Source organism: Danio rerio, chromosome 24 (assembly GCF_049306965.1).
Source record: "Danio rerio strain Tuebingen ecotype United States chromosome 24, GRCz12tu, whole genome shotgun sequence".
Taxonomy (NCBI): domain Eukaryota; kingdom Metazoa; phylum Chordata; class Actinopteri; order Cypriniformes; family Danionidae; genus Danio; species Danio rerio.
In genome coordinates this window covers 6,295,305-6,317,500 of record NC_133199.1, presented here as the reverse complement: position 1 = coordinate 6,317,500, position 22,196 = coordinate 6,295,305, and the positions used below count along the sequence as shown (strand labels likewise).

General features: G+C 38.8%; 2 protein-coding genes across 2 annotated transcripts in view; one reads left to right on the top strand and one right to left on the bottom strand.

Annotated features, from left to right (window-relative positions):
• gpr158a (G protein-coupled receptor 158a) overlaps positions 1-22,196 on the top strand; it is a 741,191-nt gene that overhangs the window by 379,258 nt on the left and 339,737 nt on the right. The gene's annotated exons all lie outside the window — the stretch shown is intronic.
• On the bottom strand, positions 7,242-17,450 carry nell3 (NELL (neural EGFL like) family member 3). Its single transcript, XM_005162533.6, has 5 exons — positions 17,358-17,450; positions 16,616-17,190; positions 11,798-12,351; positions 9,325-9,391; positions 7,242-9,237 (listed from the first exon to the last, which is right to left on the bottom strand). The coding sequence occupies exons 1-5, from the start codon at positions 17,411-17,413 to the stop codon at positions 7,709-7,711; spliced, it is 2,781 nt and encodes a 926-aa protein (XP_005162590.3). The 5' UTR covers positions 17,414-17,450; the 3' UTR covers positions 7,242-7,708.

Below are 22,196 nucleotides of genomic sequence, written 5' to 3'. Positions count from 1 at the left end.
TCCTGACATGCAGAAACTGTGGCCATGTGTTCAAGAGGTCAGATTTCAGAGGACGCAGGGAGAGTGGTGGGATTGTGGCTTCTGAAAAAATAGTCAAAAATGATTTTTTTTCAGCTGTGTAGCACTGCAATGCATTTAAGCTGCAAAATTTTGTGTAATTATTTTTAAAGCAGCATTTTCAGTATATCCTTCCAGTTCCAGTATATATATGGTAGAGATGAATTGGATAGGCTAAATTGTCCTTCAAGAGTTCACACTTATCTGATGATTTAAAAAAGCTTGTTTGGCATGCTGTCCCAGGAGAGAGCCCCGAGCTCAAGGGATCCTCGAGCCCGGGGCTTCCTCCCCTTGGCAGAGCGAGAGGGGAGCCTGAGCTCGGTGGATCTCAGAACTGCGGTAGCTAAGGGAACAGAGGCGTTAGACAAATGCTTGATTGTTATACGTGTTGAACATCCTTGGGTGTTGGTAGGAAACCGGAGAACACGGGGAAAACCCATGCGGACACGGGGAGAACATACAAACTCCTCACAGAAAAACACACAGGCCCTAAGGGACCAGGGCCGGCAGTATTCTTGCTGTGGGGCTCACAGTGCTAACCACTGGGCCGCCATGCCGCCCAATCAGAGGTAAAGGAGGAGAATAGGGGAGGAGGGGGATTTCTTCCAAACGAAGATAAAATGAGCTGAAAACTGTGGTTATTTATAGTAGCTCAGGGCTCATGTGATTGAAAGATAGTGATTAGCAAATAAGGGACCGGCCGTGATAAATCATAAGCACGTGATCCTCTCGAAATTAGTTTATGAATAAACTTCACGTAGTGTGAATGAGTGTGTATGGATGTTTCCCAGTGATGTGGCTGAAAGCGCATCCGCTGTGTAAAACATCTGCTAGATAAGTTGGCCGTTCATTCCGCTGTGTGTCCCTGGATTAATAAAGGGACTAAGCCAAAAAGAAAATGAATGAATAAATATTTACAAGCAGAATGCTCTTAAAGTATTCATCTCATGACTGTATTTCCACAGTAATTTGTTTACAGCAGTTTACAAACACTTAATCTCTTTGGTGCCAGCTGCAGAAGCTAATTAACCTTAAAGCTCACAGGGGAATGGATTTGATCTCGGCTCTTTAAAAGTACACCCAAAACATCTTGCCTCCTGTCAGAGCCTGAGCTGCCTATTGTTTCAGGACAAGAACGTTCTTTCTGACATGTTTTGGAACAATGCAAGCACATTCTTCTTCTTTTTTTTTTCCTCCACTCCATTTTGTTGTTTTACACTCTTGGCATCTTCTCGGCTAGAACTAAAAACAAATCCATCAATGTCATTCTGATACTGTGAGCGGAATAACTTTGTAATGCAAACTAGATTTTTATATTCTCTGGCCCAGTTTTTTAATGGTGTTCAATTGTGTTTTCTGAGAATTATTATTATATGGCTAAGATATGCTCATTCCAAACATGTAGCCCTATGTTCATTTCTGGAGATCGCAAAGTTTGGCTGCATTTTGTCTTTAAAATGAACGCTACTGGGTGGTATGACACCATTCCTTTTCGTGTTTACCAGCTGATGGCTTACCTCAATGTGGACTGCTTTTGCTCTGTTAGCAGGTTGTCCAGTGGCTCACCATGTACGTCGACAGAGAGGAGTTGACCATGTTGAACGTGCTAGTGCCATGCAGTGATACCAGAAGCTCAAGTAGGGAACCGGAGCTATTGGTATTCCTGCTGGTTGCTGGGCCACTGAGCCACCTATTTTGGATAAAGGTGGAAGAAGGGGGATGAGGGGGGATTCTTCAAGACAAAGATAGTTCTAAGTGGAAAAGGAGGATATATATATATATATATATATATATATATATATATATATATATAGGAACTAGGGATCCTTGATTGGAGGATCATGATTAATACCATGCTAATATGAGCCAGCTGGTTTAATCATGAGAATGTACTCCTCTCGAAATTAGTTTAATGAATTAAACTTCACTTAATGCATCGCTGTATAAATTCTAAATTGTTGTATCTGCTATTGTTTAACTAAGTACTTTTTAAATATTACTAAAGAGCATGTGTATGGTCCGGTGCGGCCTTGGCCAGTTGCATACCCCTCGTCGTGGCTGACGCTGATGCGCACCTCTCAAAAAAATGTATCTACACGTCGCAATGATGCGTAGCACAAGGTATGTGATTGGTCAGCTTGGTATCGGTAATGAGTGTGGGCGGTGCTGACAGCTGCGAGCCCGATGAAGTGAGTGTTTACAATTGTTGAGTCCCATGAAGAAGCTCTAGACGGAAACTTTTGTTTTGTGTTTACCTTATGATTAAAATTGTTGCATGTTTGCCGGTTCCCACCACTAAATGAGCTAGTTTTAGCTACTTGTACATTAAGGTGGTGTTCAGAAAAAACAAAAAAGCCTTAATCAGTGTAAATGATACAATGATTTCAGGCCTCTGGTGGATGAACGAAAACAAAAACTGCAAAAGAACGTACCTCTTAGTATGTATTTGGTGTTCTCCAGAAATGTATATAGAGGTACGTTTTCAGAATGAGTCTGGGTTGAAACATTGATACATGACCCCGGTTAAAAAATTTAAATTGATTTAACTGAAATATCGCCATTGTTCTAAAAATAAAAATCAAACCGCGTGAAATGTATGTAATACCGAATGGACACCTAATATGTTTCATGCAGGAAACACGGTGAGTTCATCTTCATGAGTTCATTGGAATACGCTGCTGAGTGGGAGGAAGGTCTTTGTGGTTGGTGAGAGTGAAAAGGCTTTGATGAGCTGCAGACTGTGAATTTCTCTCTGTTTGTGCGTGGCGACCTGCTGGCCTTCATTAACATGCCTCAGTAATCAGTCTAATGAGCAAACACAGAGGAGATGGAGGAAAGAGAGAGTAAGAGGACAAAATTGGGGATACAAGTGTGTGAGAGATATTGTAACAGTGCCAAGAAACACCACGTACAGTTTTGTTTCTGAAAAAGGTCACATGTAGGCTACTATTTCTGCCCCTTGAGCTCATTATGACAGACTGTTAAAGGTTTTGTAGCCATCTAAAGATCGTCTTTAAAATGAACAATATGGGGCGGTATGACGCTGTTCTTTTTTACCTCACTATGGATGGGTTTTTTGCTATTACCAGTTTGTCTAGTGACTCGCAGTGTATGTCAATGAACTTGAGAAGCAAAGAGGAGTTTACTACGACGACGGAGTCCAGTAAAAAACGGTTCCAGAAAGCCAAAAAATAGTAAATAACAGGGTGAGAAAGTGGTATAATCTGAAAACGTGGTTCAAATCAGAATGCTTATCTTTACTTCGATTGCTTTTCAAAACACTGTTGATTGGGTTTAGGGAAGTTGGTGGGCACTGGTCAATCTACTAGTTCTTATTTATTAGATACTAGAACTTATTTTAATAGTGACCAGTAACTATTTCGTTGTTCCTAGTAACAATTTTTTTTTTCCATTGATTTCTATAATGTCATTAAGATATCAACTATTCAGTTTTGACTAATATGTATTCCAGCTTGGCTAGTACATATTTTTACAACCCAGGCTCATTCTAGAAACGAAGTCCCAAGGACGATTCTGGACACTGAGAAATACGACTGCCGTTGTGCCTGTTCTCACGTAAAGCCACCGAAGGCCGCTGTCGAGCAACCATCTGTCTGACTGACTGACTGACTAAATGACTTAACGATTGACTGGTTGGCCGGCCAATCGACCGACCCACCCACCCTCCTCCTCCTCTTCCTTCCCTAAACACAAGCAACGATTTACAAAAGCCGTCCAGAAAAAGAAAAGCCCTTGTCTGATTTTGACCGCTTTTTCGGATTTCACGCATTTTCTCCCCATTATGAACTCGTTCGCTTTATTTTTTGGATTCTGTTTTTTTGTCTTACCTGATTTCTGAAACCGCTCTTTTCCGGACTCAAACCTAGTCGTCGCAGCCGGCTCCCCTCCAGGCCTCCGCTCCGCCGACATAACACGACGAGCTAACTGGACAAACTGGTTGCGGTGGGAAAGCCCTCCACACGGAGGTAAAGCGTCGGCCAGCGAGCGCAAAGAGGAGCGGCATCACACCACCCCGTAGCATTCGCTTGAAAAAATTAAATGCAGCCATACGTACCTCACGCAACGTAAATCGCAGTCTCCAGAAACATCCGCGTGGCTACGTTTTCAGAATGAGCTTGGGTTGTGTTTTTATGTAGTAGTTAATTATTAGATACTTCTAAGATAGCATTTTAAGGATCCAAGCTTTACCAATAAATAGATCCACACAAAATCCGTAGATTTTTTTTTTGCCTATAAATTCCATGTATTTACTTGTGTAAATGTGTGTAAATTTATATTTATTCAGTTTGTTAATTAATTTGACCAATATTATTGTGATACAATAATAGTTATATTAATATGTTCATATGATTTATTTACAATTTTGAAAGCTAATATTTTCTGTCTTTTAGTAGAGTTATTATATGAGAGACATGCTTTGTTTACTAAATAAGTGGATCTAATTGGATTTCCATTGTAAAAATTAAATAAAAGTTAAAAATGTAATATTATTTATTTAGTAAATTAGGTTTTTAGTCATGATACTCCTAAAATCATTTAGCATAATCTAAAATTCTCAGCAAAAATAGCAAAAAATGTCCGCTAGTTCTGTCTGGCCCTACCAATAAGTCACTTAATAAACAGTTAAAAAGCATATCCTGTTGTCTGGCAAAATAGATATGACTTTAATTTTGATTTATAAAAGATTACACTCATTTCTACAGTACATGAATTACCAGTCGTTGCACCAAAATGAGTCTGAAGCAGACAGAACATTAACGTTGTCAACTGTTTGTTCACTTCCCTGTTTGTGATCTGAAGTTCGAGCACATACAGAAGCAATTAAACATGGTATGCAAAGGCAGCACATGGCAGCAGCATTTAGAGTAATAGAAGACATATGCCACTTACAGTTAATAACACTGTAACTTAGCATGACTATTGAGTCTGTCTTAAAAGTGATATGATAGTCAGAAGTATTCATTTTTAATACTAAATATAATAAATACACCTGAAAGATGCTGTAAGTATGATAATAAGTCAGTAATGCCTCTATCTTGCATTCAGATGAAGTTACATGATCCTAGTTCCAATAGTTTTAAAAGAAAACATAACATTTTGCTGTACATTGTTCAGCACTTCAGTATAATAAAGTGCAACAGAATCTCAAACACACACACACAAAATCACACTCTTTACCAAACACGCTTTCTAACTAACAAACATACGTAAATACTGTTTGCACACATTTAAAGTGATTCCAAATCAAACATTTATGAAAAACATTGGTCACTGCTCAACCAGCCAAAGCACAGAAAAGTACTTTTTTTATAGTCGTTGTCAGTTCATGTTCATTTCTGAAATGTTACAGCACTAAACATTCTCTCCGCCTCACCCAAGTCCAATAAACAAAGTTAAATAGCAGAGGAGTATTGATAGCACCTGTTCATGTTAGCTATTAAAGGGTTAGTTCACCCAAAATTGAAAGTTTTGTACTGCAAACAATGGCTGTGACCGTGACAAAAAACTGTACAAGTTTTCTTAATACAGTGCTCAGAATAATTGAGTACATCCCATTTTGAAAATGTATATTTTAATCTATTTCTCTGTAGATATGGGCGATGTATTTTGGTGCATTCGAGCAAAACAGATTTATTAAACTGATATATTTATTGAAAAAAAATTTTAGTCATTGAACATCTTTAGAACTAAAAAGATAATACAATTAAATTCAAACTAAATATTGCAAAAAATTACAAAATACAAAAATTCATCATTTTATATATGTATTTATTATATATTTTTTTTGCTTCTCTTAATTATGCTCTTTTAAAATAATAATATTTTCCTCAAACGTATACATTTTTGGACAGTTATCGTAAGTTATTTTGCAATCCAGGCTCATTCTGAAAACGTAGTCCCATGGACGTTTCTGGAGGCTGCGAAATACGTCCGGGGAGGTACATATTTGTGCAGATTTTGTTTTTGTGAATTCGCGAGAGGCCGATGTGTGCGCTTTTTTGCATCTCAAATTTCTCTCGCGAGTGCCGTTCCCATCCACGCTGTTCTCGCGTAAACCCACCAGAGGCCTTTGTCGATTGACCATCTGTCTGAATGACTTAACGGCCGAATGGCAGACCGGGCGACCGGCCAATCAAATGAGCCACCCTTCTCCTTCCCTAAACCCAACCAATTTTATCAATTGACCCACCCGTTTGCTCACTTCCCTAAACCCAACAGACCATTTACAAAAGCCATCCAGAAAAAGAAAAGCCCTCGTCTGATTTTTACCACATTCTCACCCTGTCATTCACTTGTTCATTTTATTTTTTAGATTCGGTTTTTGTCTTACTTGATTTCTGGAATCTCTTTTCACCGGACTCGAACCCGGTCGTCGTCATCGTTCTCAACTCCTCTCTGCACCTCAAGTCTGCCGACGTACACGACAAGCTAACAGGACAAACTGGTTGCGGCGGGAAAGCCCTCCACATGGAGGTAAGCGGTCAGCCGGTAAGCGCGAAAAGGAATGGCGTCATACCGCCCCGTAGTGTTCGCTTAAATAAATTGAATGCAGCCATACGTACCTCCAGCTACATAATTTGCAGTCTCCAGAAACGTCCATGGGACTACGTTTTCAGAATGAGCCTTGTTGTTATTTTGTTAGATAAGCTCCAGATTTGGATTCCTTACTGACTAATCTTATGCATATGCACAAATATAATATTGTAAAGCCTCCAATAGAAAATATTACTTTAAATAAGAGATTTGTGAGGGGCGTACTGTATATATGGTGAATAACAATAGACTTTTACAGGATTCCCCGCATGACGCTGCAATTTTTATGTTTTGTTTTACATCACTGCAGATCTTTTAAGGTTTTTTTTTTCGCACCAGTGTTGAACATTAAAGTTTTTGTTACATCTAATGTTGATGAATAATGTTTATGACATTGCTTTTACGTCATGTGTGGTACATGGTGGTGTTTGGTAATGGTGTGAATGAAACAGAGCCCCTTCTGTATATCAGTGTTTTGTTTTGTTTTTGTATTGATTTTGGATGAGTATTGGTCAATTGTATGACTTTCTCATCACCACATTCTTTAAGGTTATGTTTTTTGTTTATGTAACAAAGATACAATGTGAAGATTTAAGTACTTCAAAACATCAGGGAATCAACAATACAAATTAATTAAATGTGGTAGTTTATGTAAAGTTTGGCAACTACAGCTGCCTTTTTTTTGTACATTTTTTTGGATATTTTCAGCATTCAGCAGCGCGACACTAATGGTTTTGTCCATAGTAAATGTGCACCCTGATCTGATATAGAAGACACTGGAGAACAAAGTTGTTTTTACAGTTTTCATGGTGCACAAAAGAGTTCTTGGAGCTTCATATTACAGTTGAACCACTGACGTCACATGGAATGTTTTGACAATGTTTTTGGGTCCTTTCAAGGTCTTGTAACCATTGCTGTCAATAGAGGACGAGATAGCTCCAAGAATGAATCTAAAATACCTTCATTTGTATTCTGATGAAGAGTGTCAGGGGGTTGGAACAACATCAGGTTGAATAATTAATAGCATAGTTTTCATTTCTGGGTGAACTAACCCTTTACATAATCCTTCCATATATAACTGTTTCTACTTTGTATGTTATGATGCCATCCAAAGAATGGAGATGTTGGTCCCACTCTCATGGGTAATCTGGTTGATTCGTCCACGAACACAGTCTAGGGAAACATAGATGGCAGTGCCATTCTGAACATCGAAGGAAGTTCTCAGCCCTACGCTGGCCCACTCACTGCCTTCAGGCATATGTCCACCCACTTGCTGGCTCAATGGTGTAGGCTGACCTCCATCCATACTCTGCCGGTAAAGGGTCAGCTTTACCACATTGCAGGAATGAATCAGTTTTAGGTTGAGGGCTACACTGACTGTCCCAACCTCAGTAAACAAAAAGTTCCTATGAGCATATGGCTCACTTGATGCAGCTAACCGCATTTGCTCGGTATTTGGACTCATTTGCCTGAAGAACAGGGGTTTGTTTCGAACTGCCCCAGTGGGTAGACCTGTTCTAGAGACAGTGGCCGTGAATGTGGAGGACACTGTGGTAGGGATCCAGATCAAGCTCAGCATACTAATACCAGAGCTATCGCCAAAGTAACGGACATTGCACTGAGATGGAGCGACAATCTCAAAATTGAGCCAGTCTTCACTGTCTACCCTTGTGGCTCCAGAAAGAGTGATAGAGGTGTCCCTGTAGTTAACACCAGACTTGAAAGAGCGCAATATCTCCTGGTTAGTGCCATTTCGGCTGACATATGCAATCAGTGAGAAACCTTCTCGAACACATGTGTGGCCCATGGAATAGACAGCCTGTTGGAGCACAAATTTCACCACACCGCTCTCCATGAAGCGCACCCCACGGCTGTCATGAGTCAGTGACACAATGTAGGGATCAGAGACAGTGGAAATACGGAAAGTTGGACGGTAGTTACTCTGGTAATGGGCTGCTGTGGACATCTGAGCAGTCATGGCCACAGCACCAGTGTCATGGGAAAGCCAGAGCAAGCTGAACGAAGCACCTCCAAGCTCGTAGACTTGGATATCTTTACTCTGATTGCAGTATTGGTTAGGACTCTTCAGAACTAGTGTAAGATTCTGATTTGGTTCCACTTCGGCTGCAGCACTTACAGTCACACCCTGGAAGAACTTTCGTTCAGGTTGCTCAATTCGAACCCCGCTTAGATCGTGTCCTTCCTCTTCACTACCGTTTATTCGTATCCCAACCTGGAGAAAGTTCCTGCAGCTGTGCTTTAGTGCAAAGTTGTAATCTATCCAGACAAGTCCATGTTGTTGGAGGTTGAGGTAATCATCATGGTTAATCAGTAGGTTGTTTCCTTCTTTGCCACGGATTTTAAGCTGTAGCCCTGGGTAGATGGAGGTACTCCTCAGTTTAATTGGTGGTATGATAATTGAAGCAGCCCAAGACAATGAGAGCATGTTCTCAGACACACTTCCACATACAGCGTCACTGGTGGAGGTGCAGGGAACGGCAACCGGCTCACCATCGCAATCTGAACAAGCCTGGCACTCCTGAAGTTCTTGATTGTAGAAGTACTCAAGACCACACAGTCCTGTGGAAATCTCCCTCTCTGAGACACCAAGACAACGAAACCCTCCTGAAAAAAGAATAAGAAATATGGTAAATACCAAAATACTACTAGAGGACACACACTGAAGAGGTGTAAAGTTTTAATTTAGCTTACCTGGAGTATTGAGACATTTTACTCGCTCTCCACACAAGCTTGGTAATTCTAGGCACTCATCCCTGTCCTGTTGATAGATATAAGTTATTTGTTATATAAGACAAACTAAAGGCTCATGAAAAATGGGACAATTTTTGATTGCGCCTATTGTCAGTGTATTTTGAGATATTGTTTGCCATACATGTCCAAGCAATTTTCATTGCTGATGAGCAGAGTGAATGTGTAAAATCACTCCCTGCCATTAGATAATGCTTAGTGAATAATTAACAGAAATACACTGTACACAAGGTGGCGGTGCGCAACTTCAAACTTCTAAACCTCATAATTTTTTTCCAACACAGGCTCATTATGAAAACGTAGTCCTGTATACATTTCCGGAGATCGCGAATTATGCAGCCAGAGGTACGCATAACAATACGGGGCAATGTGATGACGCTAATGGCTTCTATTTATTTTCACGCTGCACACCAGCTCACGTTTACCTCAGTGTGGACGGTTTTAAGTTTGTCCAGTGGCTCGCCACGTACATTGGAGAACTTGACATGCAGAGTGGAGTCGACGGCAATGACTGGGTACATGTCTGGTGAATAACCATTCCAGAAAGCAGGTAAAACAAAAGTCAAACAATAAAATAAACCAGTAAATAAAAGGGTGAGAACGTGGTAAGATCTGAAAACATGGTAGAAATAAGGTGGCAGCGAGGGCTTTTCTTTTTTTCTGGATTGCTTTTAAAAACACTATCGGTTGGGTATGGGGAAGGAGGTGGGTGCTAGTTAATCGACTCTTTTGAAAACATTATTGGTTGGGTTTGGGTTGGAGGAGTCAGTCGACAGTGGCCAGTGGTGGATTAACACAAGAAGAGCAGGCATGAATGGCATTCTGAAGATTTGACATCTGAATAAACGTACACAGCGACCTCTTGCAGACTTGTAAAAAGAAAAACTACAAAAAAAAAACTTCTTCTGGGGAGTATTTCACTTTTTTTCAGAATTGTATATCTGGAACGTACAGTATCTAAAATAAGCCTGGGTTGTTTTTTCTTGTGCATTTATTGGATAGGGGTTTCTACTCCTGTTTAATCTCATCCGCTACAGCACAAAAATGTCTAGTCAAAAGTTTTTGAAAACATATTTAAAGCCACGAAAAAATAATAAAATCATGACACCATCTAATCCTTTTTGATCAGCAATCGCAATGTGAGCACCACTAAACTGTTTTACTATAACCTCAGCAACTCTAGGCAAGTGAACAAAAGCGTGTCGGCCGTGCATTTATTTTGTAATAAAATTAGTTAGTGCTAATGTTGCATTGTTAGTGAAACAAGCACATGTTGACCATACATTTGTTTTGCACTAAAATTAGTCAGTACTACTTTTCCAATTGTATTGTTTTACCTGAAATACTGTATATTGCAAATTGTGGCATGTTGCATGCTGTGTTGTATTGATGATGTCACCAGCTGCTAGTCGACTCTCAAGTAGTTCAACCCCTAGTGCACTCTTACTGGCACGCTTATTTACAAAGTTTTAAATGTCGGCAATAAGCACCAGAGAAAACTGTCCCATTGTGCACAACCTGTAAACATTAAGACGTATAATAACTTTATCAGTGATGGGTCGGTCTTAAATGATTCTTTCATTTTGAACAAATCTTTTATGTGACTCGAGAACAATGAGGGCTCTGGGAGTGATTCGCCCATTCGTGCATGCGCACATTTGTGCATGTGGAGAAGGTTAGTTAATTTTTTGAGTCCTCTTGGGTTTGAGTCGTTCGTCATCATGTGAAAGACAGGAGCCAATCCTATGCAGTCAGAGCCAGAAATATATTTGACCCCTTCATCGTTCGAGTCCTTGGTTTGAGTTGTTCACTCATCACATGAGAGACAGAAGCCAATCATATGCATTTAGAGCTGGAAAAAAGATTTGATCTGTTCATTTCTTGAGTCTTCGATTTTGAGTCATCTCTCTTTACATGCTGTCACGTGATGAATGAACGACTCAAAAACCCAAATACTCAAAAGGTGAACTAATCATGGGTATGGCTCAGTCTGTACGCATGGGTTAAGCTTATATGGGACTGTCAGCTTCAGGTGAATGAACGACTCAAATTTGAAGACAAGCCAGATGAGCACAGCTAATCATAGATAAAACATCAGGTAAACAATAAGGCATTAATTTCTTTTTCTTAGCATAGTAGCATTGCATTGTACAGTAGTTTTTCTAGTTATAACTTGTTTGTAGTGTGATCAATGTTTGCGCTAGTTATAGATGTGTTTGGAAGCATCTTGTAACATTTGAATGTTATTTTGGCAAGTTGAACGAATTGATCGAAATGACTCGAAAAAATATCAGTTCATCTCGATGAACGAGACTCAAAGGTCGGAGTCAGTAAAATGATCCAAACTTCCCAACAACTAAACTTTATCAGGTCTTTACTGAAATCATATGTGTTAAATGCATAATGCAGTTGTCACCTGGCACATCCTATCAGCGGTGGGCGAGCACTGTGACACCAGAAAGAATCCAGGTGGACACACGGTGCACTTTTCACACTGTGGTTGATCCTTCTGGAAGTCGCAGAATTCTTCAGGCCCACATATCGTTTGGCAGCCCAACAATGGGTGCCCTGAATCCCCAACAACATTCATCACCTTGGCGTCCACATCAACCTTATGCACGGCATAAGATTTTTGCAGATGACTCCGTGCTTGGTTCTGAAGACTCGTCAGGTGACTTTCGAAATAGCTTTGCAGTTCTCCCTGCAGGCCTTGGAAAGAGACTTGCTTGATGGTGTCAGAAAGCAGACCGTACTGAACTTTCACCACATCCATCTGCTCAAACATGCGACGCTGCTGGTCGAGGATCTCTCGCTGCTGGGAGAGAAGGGTCTCCTGCTGGTCCACCAGCCTCTTCTGCAGATCACGAATCACCCCTTGCTGAGCTCTCAAAGCCTCCACGAGCTTCTCTTGTCCCTTCGCCAGCTGTAGATGTAGGATAAGTGCATCCTCTGCAGGTACTTCATTCTCTCCTTGTAAAAGAAGGAAACAAACAAGATTAAGGGGTTATAATCCAACAAGAACGGTTTAAAATGTTTCTTTAGGACTTACACTGGTCCTATCAACCTTATACAGTGGGGGAAATAAGTAGGTAAGGTAATGACCAAAGACATCCATTTATGAAAAGAAAACAAAACTAATTAGTTTACAAATTAAGTTATTTGTAATAAAATTTAATTACGCAGGGGGGGAAGTATTGAACACATGAAGAAAGGAAGGTGTAGAAAGGAAGTGAAAGCCCAGACAGCAGCAGAAATTTCTCAGTAGTTATTCAGCAACCCTCTGCCCTTCATCATTGGAAATGCTTCAGTCAAACATCTACATTAGCAGGAGGATGAAGATGAAACCAACTCAGGCTCATTCTGATTACGTAACCCTATATACATTTCTGGAGAAAGCAAAATACATCCCAGGAGCTACGTTTTTTTTTGCAGTTTTTGTTTTTGGAAATCCAGCAGAGGGTGCTGTGTATGATTATTGAAATCTCAAATTTCTCTCACGAGTGCCATTCGCATCTGTTGTTCTCACATAAATCCACCTTCCCTAAACCCAACCAATAGTATTTTGAAAAGCACCTATTGACCCGCCCACCCCCTTCCCTAAACACAACCACATTGTTTTGAAAAGCAGTCCAGAAAAAGAAAAGCCCCATTTTTACCACGTTCTTAAATGTTACCACATTATCACCCTGTTATTTACTTGTTTATTTGATATTTTTAGCTTCTGTTTTTGTCTTACCTGCTTTCTGGAACCATTTCTTACTTAAACCCAGTCAGCACAGTTAACTCTGCTCTACATCTCAAGGTCACTGACGTACGTGTCGAGCTACTGGAAAAACTGGTAACAGCAGGGAAAGCCGTCTACACACAGGTAAGCGATCAGCTGGTTAGCAAGAAAAGGAACTGCATCATACCGCCCCGTAGCGCTTATTTGAAAGACAATGATCTCCAGAAACGTATAAGAAGCTTTGTTTTCAGAATGAGCCAATGTTGGATGAAACCGAGGTGGTCATTTCAGCAAGACAATGATCCAAAACACAGCCATGGAAACTCTCAGATGCTTTCAGAGAAAGAAAATCAAGCTGTGGAATGGCCCAGACAATCACCTGATTTAAATCCAATAGAAAATTCTAAATAAAGCTCCGGTTTTATAGACGAGACCCACAGAACCATCAAGATTTTTACACTCTGTTGAAGTCTGTGAAAAGCTTATACCTGAGCAGTGCATGTGACTTCATTCTCCATATGAGAGGCGTCTTTAAGCTGACAAAACAGCCTTTTATATAAGGTATTAAATACAGTAGTTAAGTACTTTCTCCTTAAGTCATTCCTTTGCTATTACACATTATTAATTTTTCAGGGGGGTGGGGGTGTTTTGTTGTATTTTAATATTTGCATTGTTTGAGTTTTTACCAAAATCTGGTTCAATTCCATGTCAACAGCTCCTTTAGACATATTATTCCCATTTAAAAAACATGACATGTTCAATACTTATCACCCCCCCCCCCCCCCACACACACACACACACACACACACACACACTGTGTTTCAAAACAGATCAACTGGAATATTTGAGATAATGCATCTACTATAAACTGATGTCAATTACATTCTGAACAAGTAATTAAATAGAAATAAAGTCAACAACTTTCAGATATGTGAAAGTCAAAGTGATTGCACTGCAAATTTCTAAACCAAGCACTTCTAAGCTACAACTATTTCAGTCACATGGAAATGGATCAAAGTAGTCTGCAATTTCTTGACAGTTGACTGCCAGCGCTTCTGCAGCTCTAAAACTCTCGGTGTAGCCAAGCAGATGTGTATGTTTGCAATAATAGTTCCCGGGCCAGCTGTTAAATTCTTCTGCTCATTGATCTTTGGAAATACCAGCGCTCATGTGAAAATCAAATAAGGTATGAGTTTTATGAAGCCTGATCGCTTGTGTACTCCTCAATCCGGAGGCGTGCATCTCATATTGGTCAAGGACCACAGAGAGAATTCCTTTGTGTTAATAAATTTACTCAGAAGTCTCACGCAAACCAGAATAAGGTTTGTCCTTTAGGGATAAATTGATTTCCTCTGTTCAGGTTTGGTCAGAGTACCAAACATTTTTTTTAAAGTTCTATGTAACAGCAGACAATGACTGTAACAAACAGAAGTGTGAAAAAACCAAGGTACAGTGATAGTATGCTGGCCTGATTCTGGAATTACAGTACTACAGGGTTTTTTTCTGGAATTAAAGAGTGTTGTATTATATTAATATGATCACATATTGTGTTACATATTGTGTTATGATCACATGATGTGTTGTATGATATTACATCTATCAAATCCTACTACTGAAATTGTGCAGCATCTACATGACCATTGCTTTTCTTAGCAGTGTGGAAAATATAACCCTTTATTTAAAAGTGTCCTTGTAGCACAAAATTAGTTATGTTACTATTTATACTATAGTTAATATTTATATATAAAGTTTTTACTGAAGATTTGCACCATGTTTATTTGGACTTATTTTTTATTTGTTCATTGTAAGTGGTGTTGTTTATGGTATCTGAACATATATTATTTGGGGAAAAAAGTCCAACTTGCTTGAGTGTTCTGTTGTTTTGTAACAATCCTTCTGTTTAGTTCATTCCCAGAACTTTTGGGCATATACATTGTCAGTAAATAAAATGTACTAGTTTTGAACGCCTTGGAATAACAATAAAATAACTTGCTTAGGGAATGGTGGATGTAGACAAAATGCATGTTGGATTTACAAAACATCCTAGCATAACTTTCTAAAGAAACAAAATCAAACTTCAAGAGATTTTGTTTGTAATAACTAGAAAAAGACACTTTTTTTATTGTTTTTCCTAATATTCTAGAAACTTTTCTGTCTGTTTACATGTATTTGAACCAAAAAACTATTTTAGATTGGACTATTAAATAATACAGATTGAAGCGTCAGGTTCTCCTGTTTAAAATGATATATGACACTTGAGGCTGATTGCTAAAAAATAAAACTGCTTTTAAAAATAATAATAATATAGGTCCATTGGGTACCCAGAAAATAGGTCTTTATGTGTTAAATGAATAGTTACATATTAAAAAGGACACCTTAAAATAAAGTGTATCCCAAAACTTTTATTCATATTCTGAAGGGTTTTTATATGTAATAAACTTTGCCTGTTGTGATGAGATGATTAAGCATTCAGATCTTAGCACTGAACGAAAACTCCATCATTGTGAATTTTAAGTGGATTAATCTGAACACTTCTGATTGGTCTTTCATGAACAAACATAAATATGAACTGGACTGTTTTCCATTTTGATGTGATTACAGCTTTGACTATTGCTGAGGGTGGTCTTGCTGTAGTTTGAGGGTGTATAGCACATCTAGCAAACTCGTAGAACTGGGCTTGTTTTTGTCAGATAAAAGAAGTGTGAGATCAAACGCAAGATGATTATTGGGTTGTCTGGAGGGGCTTTGTGAATTTTGTTATAGTTGTAACATCATTGGTGAAATCATTGGGTAATTTGTAATTATTTTGTAATAAATAACAAAATAAAATTTTACAATTATTTGCTAAATTGCTCGTTCATTCATTTTCCTTAGGATTAGTCACTTTATTTATCAGGGGTTGCCACAGCAGAATGAACCGCCTTACTAAATTGTTAAATGTACTAAAAATAATAACATGGTATTACCATAAACAAACCACATAATAATACTGTAGCAATTATTGATGTGTTTTTATTGTTATTTATTAATTATTTTATTTGGCATAAGTAGTGGGCCTAAATATTGGTAATATTTCACATTTTTTAAATAAAGCAAACTTACTATACTCCTATTTTAAACTGAGAAAAAAAGGCTGGTAACATCATTTCAAGTGTTAACTACTGGCTAATTACCTACTTATTATTAAGACATCGGCTGTTTAGTATAAAGTGTGTGACCTTATTCTACATCCATAATCATATCCAACAGCTAAACCCCACCATTAACTTACTAACTATTAATAAGCAGCAAATTAGTAGTTTACTGAGCTAGAATTCTTAGCTATTATAGTGCTGATTAAAATGAAGTGTGACCCAAAAAAGTAGTATAAAAATAATTTGGGTTGGATGTCTTTTTCAATAAAGTCAAACAATACAAAAGCCTACTCTGTTTGCGTAAGCGTTACACCAGTTTTGAAACCAGATACATTCATTCAAGAGCAGAACAGCTGGAACCACAGTTTCACTTCACCTGGTTTGATGTCACAAGTGAGCTGAACTCCCAGAGGAGCCCCGGACTCTGATGCAGGATATCCAATGTCCGGAAATTCCCCCAGAAACTGAGCGGCTCTGTCTGCCACATGGACGAGGGGAGGTTGGCTCGTCCCGGGCACACACCCTTCTCCAGCACAGGGTCTGCGTATCCTCAGAGGCAGACGGCACTCAATTCCTTTACATTCACCGGTGTCGTTCTTTACATGATCTGGTCTAACGCAATCTGCGCACACAGGAACAAAACCTCCAGGCACGCGCGTCTGGACGCTTTCCCTTGTCTGGTCTCCAGACCGCCCGCGCTGGGACAGAAGCGTTGCGTGATTTTCTGATGGAAAGCTTGAGTGAGGATGGTGTTGATTTATTGATCTACCATGTGTCGTCGGGTTGTGTTGTCGCGACGGTTTGTGCGTTCTATGCCCCGGACAGTGTGATCCGGAGCAGGGTCTGGCGTCTCCAGAGTCTCCCGAGCGCGCGGAGCGGAACGCGCATAACACATAAATCATCAGCAGCAGCGTCTTTCTCAATGATGGCATTGTTCGTTCATTTATCCACCTAAAAGTGAGAATAACAATGTTGTTTGTGCTGGAAAAAATGGTTGATTGAAGCTGCACGCAGAAAGTTTTGCAAAAGCACAGATAATAAAGTCCTTCATAATTTAATCCACCCTTACTCGAAAGATGATGTGCATGTGTAAGTGAGCAGAACCCAAATGACTTTACCTGCAGCTGTCTTCTGTTGGAATGTCAGGGAAATATAAACAGCGGGAGGTGAGCATCTCTACTTCACTGCAATGTGTGTGTGTGTGTGTATGTGTGTGTGCCTCTCCAAACACTTCTGAAGGAGAAAATGTTGTGGGCTGTGTTCTAAAAACTAGCGAGTACCCTATCTAGGGAACATTTTGACAGCATAAGCATGAGCACAATATTTCTGTCCTAACTTTTTTGGACATTAACGATGCTTGCTTGCGAAACATATTTGTATGCATTTTAATCATCCACCAACATTTATGTAATTGTTTGAGGGATGTAAGCAGCTATTTATGTCTCACATGATGCCGTTTGGGTTTATTAAAATAAATGATAAATAATGACCAAAAGTTAATTAGTTAAGTTAGTTTTTAGTTATGAATTTTATTTTCTATTATACATAATTTCTCTTCAGTTTTTAAACAAACTTTACGCACATATATATATATCTAAAACAAATGGATGTGCCAATTTCGGTCCACTTCATGTTCTATAATGCACTTTATATGTATATTATAATAAATGTATGTGTATGCATTATGATATGTATTCATATAATGTCCAGAAATAATTCTCATGAGACCTGTAATGCCTAGTAATTCTTCACCAGTAACGTTCTAAACACTTCTGTGTCTGCTGTCTAGATAGACACTTGTTTAGTTTGAACACACAGCCTGTATGTGGCATTCCAAAGACCTAATTAGCATCAGGTTTCCCCAACCTGAGTTTAACCCCTCACTCTCCCCTTCTTTCATCTGTTTTTCATCCTTTGATGTTTATTTCCCCTTTTCGTTTAGTGCACTATGTTACACAGTGTTCGACTTGACACTTTTAACACCAAATTACAAAGTTACTCATGAGTTATCGTTAAAAAAAGGCTAGTCTAGACCTCCTCCTGTGAAAAAGGTGCACTTCAGCATACTATTTAAAATCGAGCACTTTAATAATATGACTTTAATGAAGTGCAAAATTAATATATGTAGTTAATTGCATGTCATTTACAGTAAATTAAAATGTATTGTACTTGAAATAATGTATACACACAGACACATACAAACAGAGAGAGAGAGAGAGAGAGAGAGAGAGAGAGACAACAATTAGTCAAAGTAACTTGATTCACTTTGGACGCAAGTAAATCTATGTTTATTGACACCAGAATAATAAAGGGACTAAGCCGGAAAGAAAACGGATGAATGAATGTTGAATTTGAAATCTGGATAAGTGTACTGCTAAATGTACTGACAACCCCTAAAATATACATTTTGTTGAAATGTGAATGTCATAAAAATAACCAAACCACTAAAAAAAAACACTTAAAGGAGACATTTTATGCAAAAATCACTTTTATAAGGGGTTTAAACACAGTTGTGAGGTAACAGTCTGTGAATATAGCCAGCGTCTAATGGTAAAATGTGTTAATTTTAATTTTTTATAATCACACTTCATAAAAAAACAGTCGGCAAAAACACTTTGACTAACATTCTCCTTTTGTAAGTGTTATCAGAGGGGAAAAGTCCTGCCCACTAGTGACAACCTCTCCCTCATTAGCATAGGAGGTTAATCATGTTTTTGAATGTCTATGCTGACACAAACGCATTTGTAGCTCCGCCCTCTTATGAAAAGAGCCCAATCTCATTTGAATTTAAAGCAACAGGCACCTAAATGGCACAATTAAGGTCAAAGCCTAAAACGGTCAGTTTCAAAAACATTATTTGTAGGGTACTCTGAACGGAAACTTCACATACACACTCTGACTCTAGAGACATTAGAGACTTGTTTTAGTTCTTGTAAAAAGGGACACAATAAGTCTTTTTTAGGTGCTTTAAGAAACAATTTGATATAAGTCTTATTAAGCACACCTAATGGCCCGTTTCCACTGAGGGGTACGGTACGGTACGGTTCGGTACACTTTTATAGCCGTTACCAGTGTCAAAAAGCATACCAAACCAAACCGTAACGTACCACTTTTCGGCACCCTTTTAAAAGGGTACCAAATGGGAGAAAAGGGTACTAAAAGGTGGAGCTACACGTGCAGCTGAACGCTGATTGGTTAGAGATACGTCATGAGCTCGTTGAACTACACAGAACGTAAACAAAGGAACCGCCATGTTTTTTTTTTTTTAAATACAAAGCCGAGACATTACATGGAAATACTACATGCATTTAATAACGAGCCATGGATGACCCGGGCTCAAACAAACCTTGACGTCGTCTCGGTGAACAGACACAAAGCCAAGAAGAAAAATCTGCTGTGTTCTGTTGTTGCTTTACGAGTCCGTCTAAAAGTACGAGCGGTATTCGCTTTCTTCCAGGAGCTCTCGATCGCGTCTATATTTGATTTAACGAACTTCTTGAGCTCATGATAATAACGTGTGTGTGATTATTGAAGTGTTTCCGTCATCTGATTCATTCAGAAAAAAAGGACAAGCACGAGAGTGAAGCGGGAGTGAAACGCAGAAAAAAAAGAGAAGCCGTCAAAACACAGTAGGTTTCAGCAACCTGAATCATGAACTGCTGTGTTTATCTTCGCCTTTTGGATTATTATAAACTGGGAATGACAAATTTACTCTTTAACAGAGTTTACATGTGCTGCTGAAGATTACAGACACAGATAAGAGGTTAGCTCTGACTGTGGGCTATATTGGATGTGTTTTGAGCTCAAATAAGTACTAAATGTTTGCTGTGTGTAAATTTTCTTTTATTAATAATATATCGGAGACTGTAAGGGGCGGTATGTGTTTATATATGTTGCATTTATGTATTTATTTTATATAATTACAGACGTTACAGTAGCCTATGTCATTGATCTGCAGTTATAATCAAATCATGTTCATAGAAAAGTTAGTAATAAACATTTATTAACAAGTATTTATGTGTAAAGCATCTGTTTTGTGAGAAGTGCAGCTCATTATGATATGTGAACGACCCGTACAGCTTTACTGTTGACATTTATTTGAGCGAGCATGACGTCGACTTAAATTTTGTCATACACCACGCCCACCAAAAGGGTACCCTTTGTGGTGGAAACGCAAGCCTGATAAAGGTGACCCGTACCGTACCGACCCGAACCGTGCCGTACTGTACCAGTCAGTGGAAACGAGGCATAAGTTGACTTTTATGTCATTTATATTATATTACCAGGGGGGAAAATGTCTTCCAATATTGGAATTTCCGTGCAGACAGAGTATTGAAAAGTTGTTTTAGGACCAGTGTCACCCTTGTTTGTGACCATGTCAGGTTTTCTTTTTAAGACAGACAGGATTTTGATTGTTTAAACAGCTGTTGTCTGTCATTCAGAATCTGTCACGCAGAAGGAAAAGTCTTAAAGGGTCAAGGTTTATTTGCTAGAGTTTAGCCGGCCATGCTAGACACATATTTGGAGAGGAGAGACGGGAATCCAGAGCTGTTGGTGACATATGATTAAGGAGATTTTAATTGTATGTGTTCACCATATTAAGATCTTTAACTGTATGTAGTGTTGGTTTATTGGTATTATTTGACTTTATTGAATAAGACATAGGCGACGCGGTGGCACAGTAGGTAGTGCTGTTGCCTGACAGCTAGAAGGTTGCTGGTTTGAGCCTCGGCTGGGTCAGTTGGCATTTCTGTGTGGAGTTTGCAAGTTCTCCCCATGTGCTCCGGTTTTCCCCACAACTCCAAAGACATGCGGTACAGGTGAATTGGGTAAGCTAAATTGTCCGTAGTGTGAGTGTGAATGGATGTTTCCCAATGATGGGTTGCGTCTGAAAGTTGCGTAAAAATGTGCTGGATAAGTTGCCGGTTCATTCCGCTGTGGATACCCCAGATTAATAAAGGGACTAAGCCTAAGTATGACATTAAATTTGCATATAATGTAGAATTTGAAGATTGGATATCTGTTTAGATACACATTTTTGTAGGCTACTAACACACTAAAAGGTAAAAAACATTCATTAGGATTTCACCAAGAATTTAACTCTCAAAGCTGATACTTAGTGCGCAGACACACTCTTTAGGTTTAAATTTTACTTAAATTACACATTTTAGCAAGGCATTTACATAACATACTTTGCTCTCCAGTTATATAGGTCATGAAACAAACAGTTTTTGTAATTTAGTAAAATCAAACAGATAAATTACAGGTTTCATGATGCTAAATAATGGTAGCAAATGTGACAGGTTTGGAGATATCTGCAAATATATTATGACTAGTCATATTCCTCTTTTGACTTCCATAGGCCTTTTTCACACTTCCTGGTTCCGGTAAGCGAAGCAGTGTACCACAACATCCGGTTTCAATGCGACGGAGCAAGAAAGAATGACAGGGTCATCTCATCGCTGTGATTGCTGAATTCCCAGCTGCTCCAACTATAAAACGACACTCTTACTTTAATGACCACGATCTCCCAAAAGACGAAGGACAGGGAAAATAATGGATGACAATATTAAAGGGGGTTGAATGCCGTTTTAAGTTATATGCGGGAGTACATTCTTATGCTGTATACACTTCAAAGCGGAGATTATTATGTTTCATTAAAAACTGATGGTCTATGGTTTATTTTGATGAGTAATTATAATATAGACAAAACTCCAGTTAAGCTATCTGCCTTCCACAAACAAGTGCTCATCATGGTCATTAATCTATAAGCATGATTTATCCCTACATTGTTGTTATTTTGAAATAGACAGTTCATACAAATACAAATCTCTCTTTTTTTTTTATTGGTTTGACAGCAAAATTATTTGTTTAGTCAGTTATATAATAAAGATGGTAAACTTTTCTTACAATGAAGTCCTTTATTACAAAATCTCAATAACCCAGCAAGTTTTCAA